Below are 21,624 nucleotides of genomic sequence, written 5' to 3' on the forward strand. Positions count from 1 at the left end.
CCGCCATGTTCGGATAATAAAGCTGTATGGTAGATCAGCAGGCTCTACAAAAAAAATTATTAGTTAACGGGCGAGAAAAGTTTACATAGTGACGTTACACTTAACTTGGATTTATTCTCCTTTGTTTCAAAAAATTGCCAGCCACACAGCCAATATCCGTTTTTAACATATCTACAGAACGTCTTATTTCCGATTAAGACTGTAATAATATTCCCAAATAAAGCGCGGTTCCAAAAATTATCCGTGAATCTATAGAAACTTCGCCATACCTGATCGCCTGTGTGACACGTAACGTACGTTAGAACACACGGTGTTAATTGTCCGTCAGCTCTATTTGACTATTTCATCAAATCATGGCCACTGCCGTTTCCTCATCACCTGCCACGATAACATCGGAGGGATCACAGCAGTCGCAAGCTCTGCCTCACACGGCGTTTAATCCGATCCTCTGGCTGGCCGTGAACTGCCCAAGCAAGTGACCACTGCTTTTGATCGAGCCGAGTTCCCGGGCTCGCCGCTTCCTATGGTAATACCGGGCCATCTCTGCTGCATGTAACAGACAGAGCATTCCCACTGGGAGGCTACAGGACAAGGGAAAGGAGCTGAAGGTGGGATCTCACCTGATCTCGTCGCAATTACCATCGGCGTCCCTCTGCTCCCCTGGTGGACAGGGGAAGAGCTCCTCGGGCCAATCCTCTTCTTTCAGCTTTTTTATGGAGGGCGCCATGGACGTCAGGGGCGACTCCTCTGGTAACTGCGTCGTTGCCTGGTGCGACTCCTCTGCAATCTGCACCACTGTCTGGGGCGACTCCTCTGCCACCTGTATCGCTATCTGGGGCGACTCTTCTGCCATCTTCATCACTTCCTCCAGCAACTCACCCGACTTCATCTCTGCCTCTTGTGACTCATCTGTATCCAATGCACCCGCCAGTTCTGGCGAATCTGGCATGACTTCTGTAAAATACCCCCTGGTCAACACTGGTTGCTCCTCTTTAAGTTTCTTGAGCCGTTTCTGCTTCTGTCGCTGTGCCAGTGATTTTTCAAACAGCTCCATAACTTTCTTTCCCTCTGCATTATCCTGCGGCTCTATCTCAAGTGTCTCTGTTTCAGGTGACTCTGGCTCAATTAATGCCACCTGGTCATGTTTATGTTGCTCTCGCTGTGATTGCTCTTTGGGTATCTGGTCATTTTTCTGTTGCTGTGATAGTCGCATCTGCAGGGAACAAAAATGATACACTGTATATTTCAGATTTTGCAAACTGGTCTGAGAACTATTTACAGTAGCATCATGACTATTGTATGGTCAGAAATGCGCAAGCCTCTTCATCTCTACATGACTACTGCAACCTATACCATTCATCAGGCATCACATCTACCCGTCTAATTTTCAGGATTCTCCTGTAACTCTACATTCCAAAAGATTCTGTTATCTTCTGGTGTGAAATGTTTATCAACTACGTTTGACATTCCTACAAGCTACACTCCAGACAAATACCTTGATAAAAGACATCCTAACATATTAATTTATTTTCGTTGTTAATGTGTTTCTCTTTTCCAGGATTGTTTTTGTTGCTACTGCCAGTATGCATTTCGTATCCCTGTACTTCGCACATGGTCAGTTACCTTGCTTCCCAAACAGCAAAACACACCTACTACTTTTGGTGTCTCATTTCTTACTGTTATTCCTTCAGCATCTCCAGATTTAACTAAACTACATTACATTATCATTATTTTACTTTTATTTATGTTCATCTTATAACTTTTTTGAAGACAGTGTCAGTTCCGTTGGTGTCTCTAATATAACTACTCTGAGGTGACAAAATCATTGGATAATGTTATGGCGGTAGTATCGAGCACACAACGTATACAAGGGCAGCGCATCGGAAGAGCTATCATTTGTACTCAGGTGATTCACGTGAAAAGGTTTCCGACGTGATAACGGTCGCATGACGGGAATTAAAAGACTTTGAACGTGGAGCTAGATGCATGGAATATTTCATTTCGGAAATCGTTAGGGAATTCAATGTTACCAGATCTACAGTGTCAAGAGTGTGCCGAGAATACCAAATTTCAGGCGTTACCTCTGGCCACAGACAAAGTAGTGGAAGATGGTCTTCACTTAACGACCGAGAGCAGCGACGTTTCCTTAGAGTTATCAGTGTTAACAGACAAGTAACACTGCGTGAAATAATGGCAGAAATCAATGTGGACTTACTACAAAGTATCCATTAGTACACTGTTTTGGCATTAATGGGCTATGGCAGCAGAAGACTGACTTGGGTGCCCTTCGTAACAGCACAACATCGCATGCCGCACCTCTCCTGGGCTTTTGCCTATATCGGTTGGACCATAGACGACTGGAAAACCGTGGCCTGGTCGGCTGAGTCCCGATTTCAGTTGGTAACACCTGATGGTAGTGTTCGAGTGTGACACAGATCCCAAGAAATCATGTACCGAGGTTGTCAACAAAGCACTGTGCAAGCTGATGGTGGCTGATGGTGGGCTATGTTTACATGGAACGGACTGGGTCCTTTGGTCCAGTCGAACCGATCATTGGCTGGAAATGGTTAGTTGGGCTACTTGTAGACCAAGTGCAGCCATTCATGGATTTTGTGTTCCCAAACAACAATGTCTTTTTTTTTTTTTTTGTATGGATGAGAATGCGCCGTTTCACCATGCCACAATTTTTCGCGTTTGGTTTGAAGAACATTCTGGACAATTCGAGCGAATGTTTTGGCCAACTAGATCGCTCGACATGAATTCCGTAGAACATTTATTGGACATAATCGTGAGGTCATTTTCTGCACAAAATCCCGCAATTGTAACAGTTTTGCAATTATGAGTGGCTATAGAGGTAGCATGGGTCAATATTTCTACAGGGGACTTCCAACGACTTGTTTAGTCCATGCCACGTCGGGTTTCTGCGCTACGCCGGGCAAAAATAGGTCCGAACCATGTTAGAAGATATCCAACAACTTTTGTCACCTCAGTGTTACAATGTCATTAGCAAACATCAAAGTGTTTATTTCTTCATCCTCAACTTAAATTCCCCTCCCAAATTTCTCCTTGGTTTCTTTTAAAGACTTCTCAACGTACCGCCTGAATAATAGTGGGGATAGCGTGAACTCCTCTCTCACTCCCTTCTCCACTACTGCATTTATTTCATGTCCTTCCGCTCTTACTAGTATAACTGCAGCTTGATTTCGGTACAAGTTATAGGTAACCTACAGCTACTTGTATCTTACCCCTGCTGCCTTCAGCATTTCAAGTGACGTATTAAACTCAACACTGTCAATAGCTGTCTCGAAACCTACGAATCGTGTAATCATAGTCTGTCATTCGTTAATATATCTTCTAAGACGAAACGTAGAGTTAATATTGCCTTACATTTCTATGCAATGGAAACCGATCTTCCTCGAGGACTGCTTCTATCAGTTTTTCCGTTTTGTGATCATTCATGTCAATATTTTGCAATCATGACATAATAAAGGGATGAGTCGATAATTTTCACATCCACCAGAACCTGCATTATTTGGGACTGTCATTATTACATTCCTCTTCAGGTCTGAAGAATATTACACTTGTCTCATACGTCTTGCTCAGCGGTGGAACAGTTTTGTCTTGTCTGGAGCTCCTAGGCAGCTCAATAATTTTGGAAGATTTAAAATAAGACTGTCTTGGTTGCAAATTGTTTTACCTATTTATTGACAATGACGCGTTTGCCCTTGTGGAGCATTTCCAGTTAATCTATTAACATTATGAGGCAAAGATACATTAAAAATATGTGGATGGGGGCAGTATGAAGCTAAGTATCAGACTATGTAGCGGTCCCTACAACTGACAAGAACTATGAACTTACGTGAGAAGTAATATGGTGAGCCAACATCCGTCCTTTAATGCTAGTGTATTGCATTAAGGCAAAAAGTATTAGGAAAAATAGGCAAATTAAAGCGTAAGGGATGTAAAAGTGGGAATAAAATTCCAAAGTACAATTACAGTATCTACCAGAAACATGAGATATGATGAAACAAGAAAAAAATTGAAATTACCTGAAGTTTATTGTCCTCTTCGTTGTCCGCTTCAAGTTTCTTGACCTCTTTATGTTTTTGTCGCTGAGCCATTGATTGTTCAAACATTTCCATAAGTTTCTGTCCCTCTTCAAGATCCTTTGGATCTATCTCAGGTAGCTCTGTCTCCAGTGCCTGTATGTCAAATTGCTGCGTCTGCTTTATAGGTTGCTGGTCAAATTTCTGTCGCTGTGGTTGCGACTTCTGAGGTTTCTGTTGTTGTGATTGTCGCATCTGCAGGGAACAAAAAGGGCACACTGTATATTTTGCAAACTACTGCGTTCAAGGTCTGAGAACTAACTATTTACGGCAGTATCGTGATTATTGTACAGTCAGAAATGTGCAAGTCTACTTATCTCTTGTAATGCATGGTAAATGGTAAAATCCTTTGACACAGGTGCGGTGAATTATTAATGCCTACAGCAGTATAAACGGTCTACGAGAATTGGACGTTCCGTGTTACGGATGCATCTCTCTGGAATAAGTAACCAAAGGTGTATATTTGAGGACTCTTGTGTGAAGCGATTACAGAGATCGGACGTGTTTTATGTTGGAGAGATTTTGCCATTGCTGTGCGACGCTATTAAGCTCCAGTGTGAATGTTTAGTTAGTCGATGGCACAAAAAATAATTTCAAGAAAATAATACGCATTCAAAGAGTGTATTGATCAATTTATAAAAGAAATGACAAACATTCTTCAGATATCGTAAATTGAAATTACAGTGCAGTGTGGAATCATAGTGCGAGCCTGCATCTTTTCGCAGTTAATATTCTTCGAGAGAATATCTCAGAAGCAATAAACTTGTCTTTGATAAAAAAAATTTAGACACATCAATCCATACGCATCATACAACATAGCACCTAGATGTGCCGAATGATGTTCCTAACGAAATAAACATTTTAGAGGTTTCAGGCGGAACAGTTCCGACGGGGAGTATCAGCGAGATCGATGTTGTCGGATACATATATAGCTCTCCTGTGGTATTTAAAACCAAAGACTTATATTCTGTATCTTTTAAAAGACTGAAGATAAAACCTAAATAAGACCACTGGAAATCATAACTAAAAATACCAAAAATAAATAAGAAACAGAGATTTTTCTTAAACAAAATTTCTTGAATAAATAAATAAATTAGTAAAAATACAATAGACTCTACATGATTACTGCAACCTATACCGTTTTTAACTGCCTTGCTGTAGTCAAGCCTTGGTTTGCTATGCAGTGTTTACCCCCCACTCTTCCTGCCATTGCGAATTTGACGAATCCTTGATACCCCAGGACGTCACCTATCAAACCGATCCCTTCCTTTAGTCAAACTGTACCACAGATTTCACAAACTGAATACAGTACTTCATCAGGCATCATGTCTACCCGTCAGATCTTCAGGATTCTCCTATAACCCTACATTTCAAAAGACTGTGTCATCTTCTTGTCTGAAATGTTTATCGAATACGTTTGAGATCCATAGAAGACTACACTGCAGACAAATACCTTGATAAAAACTGCCAAATATTTTAATTAATTTTCGTTGTTAATGTGTTTCTTTTTTCCATAAATACTTCTGTTGCTATTGCCAGTACGCAATTCATATCTCTGTAATTCGGCCATGGTCAATTATTGTGGTTCCCAAATAGCATAACACACCTATTATTTTTAGTGTCTCACTCCGTATTATTTTTTCTTCAGCATATCCCGATTTAACAACACTACGTTACATTATCATTACTTTACCTTTATTCATGTTCATCTTATGACATCTTTTGAAGACAGTGTCAGTTTCGCTGGTGTCTCTAATATAATTACACTGAGGTGACAAAAATCATGGGATAGTGTCATGCACATATGCAGATGGCAGTAGTATTGTGCACACAACGTATAAAAGGGCAGCGCATTGGTGGAGCTGTCGTTTGTACTCAGGTGATTCACGTGAAAAGGTTTCCGATGTGATTATGGTCGCATGGAGGGAATTAAAAGACTTTGAACGTGGAACTAGACGTATGGAATATTCCATTTCGAAAATAGTTAGGGAATTCAATGTTACGAGATCCACAGTGTCAAGAGTGTGTCGAGAATACCAAATTTCAGGCGTTACCTCTCGCCACAGACAACGTAGTGGCGGATGGACTTAACGACCGAGAGCAGCGACGTATGCGTAGAGTTGTCAGTGTTAATAGACAAGCAACACTGCGTGAAATAATTTCAGAAATCAATGTGGACTTACGACAAACGTATCCATTAGGACACTGCATTTGGCATTAATGGGTTATGGCAGCAGAAGACTGACTTGGATGCTCTTTTTAACAGCACGACTACGCCTGCAGCGCCTCTCCTGGGCTTTCGACCATATCTGTTGGACCCTAGACGACTGGAAAACGGTGGCGTGGTCGGCTGGGTCCCGATTTCGGTTGGTAACACCTGATGGTAGTGTTCGAGTGTGACGCAGATCCCACGAAACCATCGACCGAAGTTGTCAACAGGGCACTGTGCAAGCTGGTAGTGGCTGATGGTGGGCTGTGGTTGCATGGAACGGACTGGGTTCTCTGGTCCAGTCGAACCGATCATTGACTAGGAATGGTTATGTTGGGCTACTTGTAGACCAAGTGCAGATATTCATGGATTTCGTGTTCCCATACAAATATGGATTTCTTTTTTGTATGGATGAAAATGCGCCTTTTCACCGTGCCACAGCCGTTCGCGAATGGTTTACAGAACATTCAGGACAATGCGAGTGAATGTTTTGGCCAGTTAGATCGCACGACATGAACCTCTTAGAACATTTATTGGACATAATCGAGAGGCCATCTCCTGCATAAAATCCCGCACTTGCAACACTTTTGAAATTATGGACGGCTATAGAGGCAGGATGTGTCAATATTTCTACAGGGGACTTCTAACGACATATTGAGTCCATGCCACGTCGGGTTTCTGCTTACACCAGGCAAAAAGAGGTCCAACTCCGTGTTAGGAGATATCCCAAGACTTTTGTCACCTCAGTGTAATAAAGTTGTTAGCAAACATCAAAGTTTTTATTTCTTCTCCCTCAAGTTCCCTTCCGATATTTCTCTTTGGTTTCTTTTACCGATTTCTCAAAGTACCGCCTGAATAATACTGGGGATAGCGTGAACTCCTCTTTCGTTCTCTTCTCAACTACTGCATGTATTTCATGTCCTTCCGCTCTTATAACTGCAGCCTGATTTCGGTACAAGTTATAGGTAACCTATAGCTACTTTTCTTACCCGTGCTGCCTTCAGCATTTCAAGTGACGTATTAAACTCAGGACTGTCAATAGGTGTCTCTAAACCTACGAATCGTGTAATCGTAGTCTGTAATTCCTTAATATATCTTCTAAGACGAAACTTAGAGTTAGTATTGCCTCTCGCGTTGTTACATTTCTACGTAATGGAAACCGATCTCCTCCGAGATCTGCTTCTATCAGCTTTTCTGTTTTGTGATCATTCATGTCAGTATTTTGCAGTCATGACTCATTAAACCGGCGAGTCGATAATATTCAGATCTACCAGAACCTGCATTCTTTGGGACTGTCATTATTTCATTCTTCTCCAGGTCTGAAGAATATTGCGCTTGTCTCACACATCTTGCTCAGCGGTGGTATAGTTTTGTCTTGTCTGGAGCTCCTAAGCAGCTCAATAATTCTGGAAGATTTAAAATAAGACTGTCTTGGTCGTAAATTGTTTTAGCTGTTTATTGACAATTACGGGTTGGCCCTTGTGGGGCATTTCCAGTTAACATAATAACATGATGAGGCAGAGATATATTAAAAATATGTGGATGGGGGTAGTATGAAGCAAAGTATCAGACTGTGGCGGTCCCTACAACTGACAAGAACTATGAACTTACGTGAGAAGTAATGTGGTGAGCCAACATCCGCCCTTTAATGCAAGTGTATTGCATTAAGACAAAAAGTATAAGGAAAATTAGGCAAATTAAAGTATAAGGGATGTAAAAGTGGGAATAAAATTCCAAAGTACAATTACAGTATCTACCAGAAACATGAGATATGATGAAACAAGAAAAAAATTGAAATTACCTGAAGTTTCTTGTCCTCTTCATTGTCCGCTTCAAGTTTCTTGACCTCTTTATGTTTTTGTCGCTGAGCCATTGATTGTTCAAACATTTCCGCAAGTTTCTGTCCCTCTTCAAGATCCTTTGGATCTATCTCAGGTAGCTCTGTCTCCAGTGCCTGTATGTCAAATTGCTGCGTCTGCTTTATAGGTTGCTGGTCAAATTTCTGTCGCTGTGGTTGCGACTTCTGAGGTTTCTGTTGTTGTGATTGTCGCATCTGCAGGGAACAAAAAGGGCACACTGTATATTTTGCAAACTACTGCGTTCAAGGTCTGAGAACTAACTATTTACGGCAGTATCGTGATTATTGTACAGTCAGAAATGTGCAAGTCTATTCATCTCTACATGATTACTGCAACCTATACGGTTTGTAACTGCCTTGCTGTAGTCAAGACTTGGTTTGCTATGCAGTGTTTACCCACCACACTTCCTGCCACTGTGAATTGACGAATCCTTGATGCCCCAGGACGTCACCTATCAAACCGATGCCTTCCTTTAGTCAAACTGTACCACAGATTTCCCAAACTGAGTACAGTACTTCATCAGGCATCATGTCTATCCGTCAAATCTTCAGGATTCTCCTATAACACTACACTTCAAAACATTGTGTCATCTTCTTGTCTGAACTGTCTATCGACTATGTTTGACATCCGTACAAAACTACACTCCAGACAAATACCTTATAAAAGACATCTTAATATTTTAATTAATTTTCGTTGTTAATGTGTTTCTCCTTTCCAGAAGTAATTTTATTGCTACTGCCAGTACGCATTACATATCTCCGTACTTTGACCGTGGTCAGTTACTTTGGATCCCAAATAGCAAAACACACCTACTACTTTTAGTGTCTTATTCCTTATTGTTTTTCCTTCAGCACCTTCCGATTTAACTAAACTACGTTACATTATTATTGCTTTACTTTTATTGATATTCATCTTATAACATCTTTTGAAGACAGTGTCAGGTCCGCTGGCGACTCTAATATATTAGTGGGATAGTGTTATGCACATGTACAGATGGCGGCAGTATTGTGCACACAACGCTCATAAGCGCAGCGCATTGGTGGAGCTGTCATTTGTACTCAGGTGATTCACGTGAAAAGGTTTCCGATGTGACAACGGTCGCATGACGGGAATTAGCAGACTTTGAACGTGGGATGGTAGGTGGAGCTAGACGCATCTAATATCCCATTTCGGAAATCGTTAGGGAATTCAATATTACGAGATCCACAGTGTCAAGAGTGTGCCGGGAATATCAAATTTGAGGTGTTGCCTCTGGCCTCAGACAACGTAGTGACCGATGGCCTTCACTTAACGGCCGAGAGCAGCGACGTTTGCGTAGAGTTGTCAGTGTTAACAGGCAAGCAGAACTGCGTGATATAATGGCAGAAATCACTGTGGACTCACGACAAACCTATATATTAGCACACTGTACTTGGCATTAATGGGCTATGGCAGCAGAAGACTGGCTTGGGTGCCCTTTTTAACAGCACGACATCGCATGCAGCGCCTCTCCTGGGCTCGTGACCACATAGGTTGGACCCTAGACGACTGGAAAACCGTGGCCTGGTCGGCTGTGTCCCGATTTCAGTTGGTAAGAGCTGATGGTAGTGTTCGAGTGTGACGCAGATCCTAGGAAACCATGGGCTGAAGTTGTCAACAAGGTACTGTGCAAGGTGGTGATGGCTGACGGTGAGCTATGTTTGCATGGAACGGACTGGGTCCTCTGGTCCAGTTGTACCGATCATTGGCTGGAAATGGTTATGTTGGGCTACTGGTAGACCAAGTGCAGCCATTCACGGATTTCGTGTTCACAAACAACAATGTATAATTTTTGGATGCGAATGCTCCGTTTCACCATGCTGCAATTGTTCACGTTTGGTGTAAAGAACATTCTGGACAATTCGAGCGAATATTTTAGCCAACTAGATCGCACGACTGAATCCCGTAGAATGTTTATTGGACGTAATCGAGAGGTCATTTCCTGCAGAAAATTCCGCACTTGTAACACTTTTGGAATTATGGACTGCTATAGATGCAGCATGGGTCAATATTTCTACAGTGGACTTCCAACGACTTGGTGAGTCCATGCCATGTCGGGTTTCTGCACTACGGCGGGCAAAAAGAGGTCCAACTCTGTGTTAGGAGATATCCCACGACTTTTATCACCTCAGTGTTACGATTTCGTTAGCGAAGATCAATGTTTTTATTTCTTCTCTCTCAACTTAAATGACCTAATACAGTACGTAGCCACCCGCCTTCCGACGTACACAGCACGGAGCGTTGCGTACAGTCGGCAAAATTTAAATATAATGCGGTAGAGTGCATAAGATATATCAGACCTCGTAGTTGGCCGTACAAATGTAGAGGAGTGAAGACAAGAGTATTCAGTCATAGTAAGAAACATTAAGGGTATATAGCTTTGTTTAACCAACGTGGTGAAGAAAAGTGTTTGCACAGCTAAATTGCATATGCAGAAAACAATTAATCAGGTAAATACTAGAACTGTTAAAATTAGATTAGAGCAGGTACAGCGATAAAATAGTGCAAAGACACAAGCTGTGTAGAAGGTAAATCACGTTTATAAAGTATGAAATTGTTGAAACCTGCCTAACAATAATACTTAAAATAAAAGTAAAACATAAAAAGTCAGAGCATAATAAACCAGTTTGAAGATAAAGGCATGAATACTGTTAAGTAACATTCACGGCAAAGAACGATTGATGGATTAGTATTGTGGGTGCCATGAAATAATAAAACAGTTTCTGCTAACCGACTGATCATTCTATAACCTACCTTTCTCTGCACCGGGGTGCATAAGAATTTCGATTTCTTCTAAAAGATTTAGCTTTTTCGCTTTGCGGGCGGTATTGAGTATATGGAAATTCTTCAACGTCGGGGGCCGGTGGCCACCAGATTTTTTGTGCTCAATAATAATCTGCCCTTTCTTGTTAAATAATATTTACTAAACCTCGTTAGAAATTTCCTACCAGTCTGGCCTACATATGAAGCTTCACAGTCGACGCACTCAATCCTATAAACACTGGAGTCAACGTATTTGTCTTTGGTAGATAGTTCATTATGGAGGCACCAATACTGTACTCCGAAAGAGTGTCGTATACTCCAGCACCCTCGACTTAGATCTTTCAGTGCACGATCAAATTCTTCTTGGAGTATAATATTTCCCTTTTCTTGTTCATCTAATTTCTTCTTTCTTTCTATAATACACACTAAACAAAACGAGAAGCGCAGGTATATTTGAAATGTCGAGAGTCATTCGCTTTACGCTCTTTGCTCATAAACAATTACAATTTTGCACAAAGTAATTTTCCTTCCTGGGATATACTATCTCAGAACTAAATTAAAACCGTTCCTGTTGCCTCTGTCCTGACCAGAGTTTTCTGGAGATTTCTCTAGGTCGTAAGCGAAATGTTGAAACTGGGAGTCCCCTTCCAAATATTCCAGACTGGAACTGGCTCTGATTCACTACCAGCTCTCCCGGTATTTGATCGAAAATTCTCCGACCTTCCAATGATGATTCTATGACTCTCGAACAGCCTGCTCTACTTTTACGGTTAGAGGACGGAAAGTGATAGTAAAAAGTCTGTAACACTGGTTTCAAGTTCGTTCCCTTGTGTAGTCCTATATATTCCTTTCCTTTTCCAGCATCCCCTTCTTTGCTTAGTACTGGCTTTTCATATCAGGTCTTAACATTAGTAAAGGTGCTTCTTGTTCTCCGAAGGTCTCTTTAATATTCTTATAGGCTGCATCTATCTTTCCCACAAATGAAACACAAATAAAAAGTGACTACTACGGCAGAGATAGAACGGTAATGTGCCCTGATGCCATTCCAGAGTATTTCCACAGTTATATATAAATGCACTAACAATTTTTAAATGAGGATAGTATTAATTTTGTTTCTCCTTCCTGTAGCCCTTTACCTTAGCACTTAGCTTCAAATGGCTCTTACTATCAAATGTCTTCTGGCCAGTATTCATTCTTCTTATTAAACATTCATCTCACTACTTCAAATGAGAATAGTCTCTCAACTAATATTGGTACTGATTCATGACATACGAATACATGGGGTCTTCCAGAAATGTTTCATGATACTTGAGGAAGGGGGGGGGGGGGGGTCCAACGAAGATAAAGAGCGTTATCCGCTTGCGCGTTCTAAGAGATTAGCCCTTCGGCAGCAAACGTGACTGTGTGTTGACGGACCACAGGTGGAACGCTTCGCAATGTCGTATGTTTTTCAGCGATTGCGATTGATTGCCACGATCGCCAGTGGAAAAGATGGAGCTTGCTCCTGCGTAGAAAGGTCTTGTCTCCTACGAAATCGATGTTCTGTTGCTTCGATGGATGACCGTTTCTGACACAGGTTTCCATCCGCAGTTTATTTTTCTTCTGGAATCCTCTAAAATACCCCATGTTTTTCGGTGCAGAGGAGAAAAATAAACTGCAAATGGAAACCCATGTTTCTCCTGTGGGTCGTTAGGTACATTTCCACTGATGTTTCGGCGGAAATTTGCAATTTAGTTTTTACGACAGGGAGCTGGAGTCAGCCGAAACAAATCCTGCGCATGATGTTTTTAATATAACAGCGTCGACGGAAAGCTTCAGTTGGTTTCACATTACAAAGAAAATAATTTTCTAAAAGTTGAATTTTACGTGCCCATTAGATAGAGCGATGTCAAATTAGTCTCGTGCGATATTCGGTTTTCTCGATGTTTATTAACAGGAACAGAATAAGCGGAACTCCAGTAGCGACTGAGCAGCGCTTCTGCTTAGCTGCAGCAGTCAGTGTGGGCCAGTGTGGTGCTGTCATGCTGGAGTGCTGGTTTTCTTCCAGTTTTACAGTTCCTGTTAATACACGCCAGACTAATTTGATTCCGCTCTATCGAATGGGCACATAAAATTCCAAGTTTAGAAAATCATTTTGTTTGTAATGGGAAACAAATCGACGCTTGCCAGCGATGAGCTGGACTTACCTGGGCTGACTCCAGCTACACGTAGAAAAAAAAGGAAAAAAAACTGCAAATATGTACGTACCATTACTTAATAATAATAATAATTATTATTAATATCATTAAGATTATTATTTCTATTACTATGCTGAGACATAACATCGTAATCAATCAAAACATGGAACAACTCCAAGAAATGTTAAAAATATGTCCTATTGTATAAATAGAAACAGCCATAAATAGAGCTTGTAAAGCTTAGCATTACTCTTCAAGCCCTTTCTTATTTGCCTTTATCAGTTTCTGTCCATCTCATTTTTTAGATGTCTGTAGTCTTTATTGCTAACATCATTTACTGAACTTTTATAATTTCACCTTTCGTCAGTTAAATTCAGTATCTTGTGTATGATCTACAGATAGCTCTCGGGCTCCGTCTTTTTACAATATAAGTTCCTCACTCAGAGGCCACCCATTTATCTTCTGTTAAATTCCTTTCTCCAGTTACAATCAATTGTTGCCTAATTATCACTTTGAAACCTCCTCAATCAGAGATTCTCTTAACTTACGTGGATCACATATTCTTAACTTTCTATCTCACAGCAATTTCTTCGGTTCATTCTAGCGTCCATAACCAGTAAACAACGGAGGCACTGGAAATGTTTGCAGTTTAAAATTTAGTTTCTAAATCTCTGTCTACTATTATATAATCTATGTGACACCTTCCTGTGTCTCTTCCACCTGTGCAACTTTCATTCCTTATTCTGAAATCAAATGTCAGCAATGATTAAATTGTTGTCTATGCTAGATTCAGCTAGGTGGCTTTCACGTTCATTTCTTTCTCTTGGATATGTTATACTTTTTGCCTTCTCTTTCTTTTCTGTTACCGAATTCCAGTCCGTCGTCACAATTATATTTTCGTTTCCCTTAACGATCTTACTAATTTATTTTTCTCGTCATACATTCCTTGAATCTATTCATCTGTGGCGCTAATAGGCATAGAAACGGTGTACTACTGTTGTGGTTGATGTCTTAGCGTCTGCGTATGTCGATTACCATACGAAATTTGTGGCTGGATTAAAGATTTATTGGTACATGGGACGCAGCGTATAATAATGACTGAGATGACCATCTAGGAAGTGAAATGATTCCGTTCAAGGGTTTTTTTACGACGAATTTCAAAAAGAAGGTGAGGAAAATGAAAAATTAATTAGTCAGGAAAGGGGAATGTATAAACTTCTCCATGAGAAAAAACTCTAAAATTGTTTTCGTAATATTGAGGTCGGCATGCTTGTTATTTCTGGTCACAAACAACAGTGGAGAAACGTCATTTTCAGTACTGAAGTTGATCAGAAAGAGCCTTCGAGCCTCTATATTAGTTGACAGGTTCACCGATTTGACTTCGCTTAGTGTTGAATGTGATATTTTAAGACAACTAACAGTAACGCGTAGTTCGAATTGTAGGCATGAACCGAGTAGCCAATATTATTCTTTGAAACTCCTGTTTTTTTTCATTGTGTTCGACCTAAACATCAGTAAAATTATTTTGGTTGTTATATTTTTCTCGGAATCTTTTATTTAGAAAATAAACAATGTTGAAACCTCTAATTATTTCAGTCAATTGCATTTGTAACATCAGTTCATTAAATTATAAATCTTTTTGTAAAATTTTACACAGTTGACTAATAATCTTAAATACCACATTACGAGTTTTTAATTAAAATGGCGTTTTTGAGTGCTAGAGGCTACAAAATTTCTCCGTAGGTTCACCCTAGTGGTCTAACAACACTAAATATGGCCATGGCTAAAACTCTCTCCACACTCCACTCAGCGTGTTCAGTGGGACAACAGACTGAATGTGGCCACGCTATAAGCATAGCTTCTGTCACAGAGAACCGACAGCCGCGTAGCGGCCGCGCGGTTTAAGGTGCCATGTCACGGATTGTGCGGCCCCTCCCGTCAGAGGTTCGAGTCCTCCCTCGGGCATGGGTGTGTGTGTTGTCGTTAGCATAAGTTAGTTTCAGTAGTGTGTAAATCTAAGGATCGACGACCTCAGCAGTTTGGTCCCTCAGGAATTCACACACACACACACACACACACACACACACACACACATACACACAGAACGGAGAGAGTTCGGACCAGCCTCACTAGGTGCAGCCTCTTTCTGTGTTTGTGTTTTTCGAGAATCTCTAGAGGATGAATGGTCACGAGTGCCAGATAAAGAGCACAGGGCACTCCTGTTTATAAAAGGGATTAAAAAACGGTTACACTTATATGTCTAACGTACCTCAGTTGCGGGATCACAGAGCATATCATAAAGTCGAAACGTTTCGTTGTTCCTGAACGAAAAAAAAAAAAAAGCTTGTAAGACTCGGCACAGGTTCACAGACAACAGCTCGCGTGATACACATTCGCTCTTTTTACACATGATATTCTGCATTTAGTAGAGACAATCTTACGGATTATCTTCGTAAATTTCTGATGGGCTTAAAACATTTTTGACAGAACCCTGTGTATTATACTGCCTAGCGAGCGAAGGTAACCGTAGATGTACCCTATGGACGTGCAATACGATAGCTAACATTGTTAACATATCCAAAGTACTTGGAAAATGCCGCTGATGGATGATCGTAAGGAAATGCTGAACTACGAAAAAATTAAAGATGGAGTATGAACGAATTAATTAAAATTCTTTTTAATGCCAGAATTCGAAACCAGATCACCCGCTTACAAAGCCGTTGTGCTAGCCACTGCGTCACACTGGCATTGCAGCTGCATAGCATATCCTAGTGTATATCTCCTTCGCTGATACACATTCCAATTCACGCCTCAGCCTCTTGATATCCCTCTTCTAAACTCGCATCAATATTTCAGAGGCTTTCCGATACTGAAATAGCATCTTGGCAATGCACAGAACGGGTTTAATCGTACCTGTATCTCAGGTATAAGTGATATATTGATCGTATACAGTTGATATTCCTGAGACATATTGAGCCTTACCTTTATTTACGATAACGATGTAGAAAGAAGCAATGAATTAAAATTTGTAGCACCATCAATCCCAGGTCTCTGACTTTGTAAACAGATACGCCAGACACTGCACCACTCAGACGCTTTAGCTACCAGAACTGCTCAGCATATCCGTGCATGTCTTCCTGATTAACATATCAACTACACCTGAGGCACAGGTAGGATTCGCCCATTTTCGCTCATTACTAAGGGGCTATTCCAATATCAGAGAGCCTCTACAATACTAATGCGAGTTGAGAAGGGTAATAGCAATGATTGAGGCATGAACTGGAATTTGTATCGGTGAGGAAGACGTACTAGGGTATTCGACGCAAGTACTGCCGCTGTAGTTCCAGTGTGGCGCAGTGGATAGCGCAGCTGCCTAATAGAGAGGAGATGTAGGTTCGAATCCTGGCAGTGGTGCAAATTTTATTCTTTGCTTCGTCCTACATCATTATCGTAAATCAACTGACACTCAGTATGCCTCAGGAATATTAACTGTGTACGATTACTAATACAGTAGTTTCACAGAATTTCACTAAATGGCAGCTACCTTTATATGTTGATAAATGCACCAAAATGGCCATAACAAACTAAAATAATCCGATGGTATCGCCTTATAAGAGCACTGGTAGATTGCTAGAACCTTTCACAGTTCAAAAAATTCGAGTGTAATATTATGAACTAAATACATCGACCATATATTGCAATAGGATGAGGTACGCTTGGGAAAAGCCTAGAGACACAGGAAGATACCAGCTGAATAATATAATTTTGAGACAGAAATTGCGAAATCAGCTACTGGATTGTAAGGCGAACCAGAAACAAAATACACTCCTGGAAATTGAAATAAGAACACCGTGAATTCATTGTCCCAGGAAGGGGAAACTTTATTGACACATTCCTGGGGTCAGATACATCACATGATCACACTGACAGAACCAAAGGCACATAGACACAGGCAACAGAGCATGCACAATGTCGGCACTAGTACAGTGTATATCCACCTTTCGCAGCAATGCAGGCTGCTATTCTCCCATGGAGACGATCGTAGAGATGCTGGATGTAGTCCTGTGGAATGGCTTGCCATGCCATTTCCACCTGGCGCCTCAGTTGGACCAGCGTTCGTGCTGGACGTGCAGACCGCGTGAGACGACGCTTCATCCAGTCCCAAACATGCTCAATGGGGGACAGATCCGGAGATCTTGCTGGCCAGGGTAGTTGACTTACACCTTCTAGAGCACGTTGGGTGGCACGGGATACATGCGGACGTGCATTGTCCTGTTGGAACAGCAAGTTCCCTTGCCGGTCTAGGAATGGTAGAACGATGGGTTCGATGACGGTTTGGATGTACCGTGCACTATTCAGTGTCCCCTCGACGATCACCAGTGGTGTACGGCCAGTGTAGGAGATCGCTCCCCACACCATGATGCCGGGTGTTGGCCCTGTGTGCCTCGGTCGTATGCAGTCCTGATTGTGGCGCTCACCTGCACGGCGCCAAACACGCATACGACCATCATTGGCACCAAGGCAGAAGCGACTCTCATCGCTGAAGACGACACGTCTCCATTCGTCCCTCCATTCACGCCTGTCGCGACACCACTGGAGGCGGGCTGCACGATGTTGGGGCGTGAGCGGAAGACGGCCTAACGGTGTGCGGGACCGTAGCCCAGCATCATGGAGACGGTTGCGAATGGTCCTCGCCGATACCCCAGGAGCAACAGTGTCCCTAATTTGCTGGGAAGTGGCGGTGCGGTCTCCTACGGCACTGCGTAGGATCCTATGGTCTTGGCGTGCATCCGTGCGTCGCTGCGGTCCGGTCCCAGGTCGACGGGCACGTGCACCTTCCGCCGACCACTGGCGACAACATCGATGTACTGTGGAGACCTCACGCCCCACGTGTTGAGCAATTCGGCGGTACGTCCACCCGGCCTCCCGCATGCCCACTGTACGCCCTCGCTCAAAGTCCGTCAACTGCACATACGGTTCACGTCCACGCTGTCGCGGCATGCTACCAGTGTTAAAGACTGCGATGGAGCTCCGTATGCCACGGCAAACTGGCTGACACTGACGGCGGCGGTGCACAAATGCTGCGCAGCTAGCGCCATTCGACGGCCAACACCGCGCTTCCTGGTGTGTCAGCTGTGCCGTGCGTGTGATCATTGCTTGTACAGCCCTCTCGCAGTGTCCGGAGCAAGTATGGTGGGTCTGACACACCGGTGTCAATGTGTTCTTTTTTCCATTTCCAGGAGTGTAGTTCAAATGGTCTGAGCACTATGGGACTTAACTGCTGAGGTCATCAGTCCCCTAGAACTTAGAACTACTTAAACCTAACTAACCTAAGGACATCACACACATCCATGCCCGAGGCAGGATTCGAACGTGCGACTGTAGCGGTCGCGCGGTTCCAGACTGTAGATTCAAATCATAACGTAATAATCATGAAAAGTAAGGTCAAGCTAAACAGTAAGACTTACTGTACAAGGGCGTAAAAGGTACGATAAAACGTTCGAGCTTCTCTGAGCTGTGGACACTGCAATATTGAATACTAATTTTAGTAGATCAGTTGGAGAATAGACAAAAAAATGGTTCAAATGGCTCTGAGCACTATGGGACTTAACATCTGAGGTCATCAGTCCCCTAGAACTTAGAACTAATTAAACCTAACTAACCTAAGGACACCACACACATCCATGCCCGAGGCAGGATTCGAACCTGCGACCGTAGCGGCAGCGCGGTTCCGAACTGAAGCGCCTAGAATCACTCGGCCACTCCGGCCGGCGAGAATAGACATCCATAAAAAAAGATAATCACAGAAATTTAGAGAGATTAAGGTATAATAAAGGTAATTGCAAAGATGTTGTGGGCGACAGAATAAATATTTATTGTTCGACAAAAGAAGGAATTACAAAAATGTCCAGGAGAAGAACGCGTAAACATATGTCACATGGCTGTCCGATGCCGTATCGACACTTTGCTTCCCTGGTAGCACTAATTGGGTATCGTTTAAGGCAGGAAGAAGCCTTTGTTCACTCTTCACTTTCATGTTACCCCGTTACAAGGGACGACGAGATACCAACACTGGTCTGTAGAGAAACTGAGTGGGCAATGCCACAGCTGTTATTAAGCCCCATGGGGCTTTTTCGCGCTCTGAAAATGAAAATGACTGAATATTTGGCCAATATGCTTATTTTGATGGCGATAAGGCTCTGGATAAACCACTTAAGTGTTTATAAGAGCACTGGTAGATTGCTAGAGCCTTTCACAGTTTAATAGACGGCAAATCATCGAGTAAAATTGAAGTGATATCAGGTGTTCCCCAGGGAAGCGTCCTGGGACCTCTGCTGTTTCTGATCTATATAAATGACCTGGGTGACAATCCGAGCTGTTCTCTTAGGCTGTTCGCAGATGATGCTGTAATTTACCGTTTAGTCAGGTCATCCGAAGACCAATATCAGTTGCAAAGCGATTTAGAAAAGATTGCTGCATGGTGTAGCACGTGGCAGTTGACGATAAATAACGAAAAGTGTGAGGTGATCCACATGAGTTCCAAAAGAAATCCGTTGGAATTCGATTACGCGATAAATAGTACAATTCTCAAGGCTGTCAATTCAACTAAGTACCTGGGTGTTAAAATTACGAAAAACTTCAGTTGGAAAGACCACATAGATAATATTGTGGGGAAGGCGAGCCAAAGGTTGCGTTTCATTGGCAGGACACTTAGAAGATGCAACAAGCCCACTAAAGAGACAGCTTACACTACACTCGTTCGTCCTCTGTTAGAATATTGCTGCGCGGTGTGGGATCCTTAGCAGGTGGGATTGACGGAGGACATCGAAAAGGTGCAAAAAAGGGCAGCTCGTTTTGTATTATCACTTAATAGGGGACAGCGTGTGTCAGATATGATACGCGAGTTGAGATGGAAGTCGTCGCGGCGAGATCTATTTACGAAATTTCAGTCACCAACTTTCTCTTCCGAATGCGAAAATATTTTGTTGAGCCCGACCTACATACGTAGGAATGATCATCAAAATAAAATAAGAGAAATCAGAGCTCGAACATAAAGGTTTAGGTGTTCGTTTTTCCCGCGCGCTGTTCGGGAGTGGAATGGTAGAGAGATAGTATGATTGTGGTTCGATGAACCCTCTGCCAAGCACTTAAATTTGATTTGCAGAGTAATCATGTAGATGTAGATGTAGATGTAGATTTGGAATTGAGGAGGTAATCAGCTTACCAGGTGCATGGTATCTCTCGCTTTCTTCAGCAGCTCGGCGACGTCAATCTTTCCTTCCATTGGGTTGGTGGGAAGCAGCACGACCACAAAGTCAACGTCGCTTTTGCTTGCCTCGGACCTGCCTCTCCGGTTATCGTTTTTGGGCGCTGGAGCTGGCATCGCTGCAGCGACGGACACTAGGAGCAGTAACAGGTGAGACTTCGCCTCCATAGTGGTCGTACCAAAATCTGTCTGGCACTAACGCTGGCCCCTTCAGAACGTGGAACGCACGTGCCTCGCTGTCCACTCACATCCCCGCACCATTCACTTACTGTTTGCAAGACACACAATAGCAATTGTGGCAGTAAATTCTAAGGTGCATATCATCAAATGACAATCTCAGTATTATGCATATGGGAGGTCATTTTAAGGTAATGAGATTTCCCTTATTACTTTTTTATTGCCTCAGCCCTGATAGCTATAATTACTGTACATGCACCTTCATAATCTGCCTCTGAGGCTCAGTGGTTAGCATGTATGATTTCCAGACAGAGGACTTGGATTCAATTCGTGGTACTTCCGACGATTTTCCACGGTGAGACGACTGGAATAGGATGCACTCGGCCTTATGAGATTGACCGAAGAATTACTTCATTCAGAATTAGCGGCTTCAAGGTCTGGAAAGCTGACAGCGGCTATGAAAGCGGTGTGCTGAATCCAGGTATCTGAGTGTTGCATTCAGGTGACGCGATTAGGTTGAGGACGACACAGCCAAACAGTTTTGGGCTCTCCTGTGGTCCTGATCGGTTGCTTTTTTTTGGCGCACGTTTATATGTTGCAGAGCTGTTTGCAACGCTGAAACTCTCATTCCGGCGCCAGTCATCTCGAAACTACGGCTGCAAGACCCCCAGTGTTCTGTAGAAATAATTCAGGGCGAACTGTATACTGTACGTGCTACTGAAGAGCATGCTTCGGTTCCAGTCTGATTCACACTCCTTGAAGTGAGCTCGCAAGACAGGGATGTAAGCCAGAACCACGTCGATTCCGCTTGGCAGATAACTGACTGCTGGTCTTGTACACTGGGTGGCTTAAGGGAAGCATATTAGGACGTTGCAGCAAACCCATGGAGACTACCAGGAGCCTATACAGTCACAGATTTGTTAATGAGACAAGTATCCTGACCAAGTTCAACAGAAATGAAACAACTGAAGGAACCGAAATCTTCAGAAAGAATTGGTTGGTTCTCGATAAATAGTTCACTACTTAACTTAGGAAAACACTGTTCATT

General features: G+C 42.5%; 1 protein-coding gene across 1 annotated transcript; it reads right to left on the minus strand.

Annotated features, from left to right (window-relative positions):
- Positions 1-424: 424 nt before the first annotated feature.
- LOC126473258 (mRNA export factor GLE1-like) lies at positions 425-20,567 on the minus strand. Its single transcript, XM_050100237.1, has 5 exons — positions 20,358-20,567; positions 8,117-8,368; positions 4,050-4,301; positions 621-1,213; positions 425-521 (listed from the first exon to the last, which is right to left on the minus strand). The coding sequence occupies exons 1-5, from the start codon at positions 20,565-20,567 to the stop codon at positions 425-427; spliced, it is 1,404 nt and encodes a 467-aa protein (XP_049956194.1).
- Between the last annotated feature and the right edge of the window lie 1,057 nt (positions 20,568-21,624).

This window comes from Schistocerca serialis, chromosome 1 (genome assembly GCF_023864345.2).
Source record: "Schistocerca serialis cubense isolate TAMUIC-IGC-003099 chromosome 1, iqSchSeri2.2, whole genome shotgun sequence".
NCBI lineage: Eukaryota > Metazoa > Arthropoda > Insecta > Orthoptera > Acrididae > Schistocerca > Schistocerca serialis.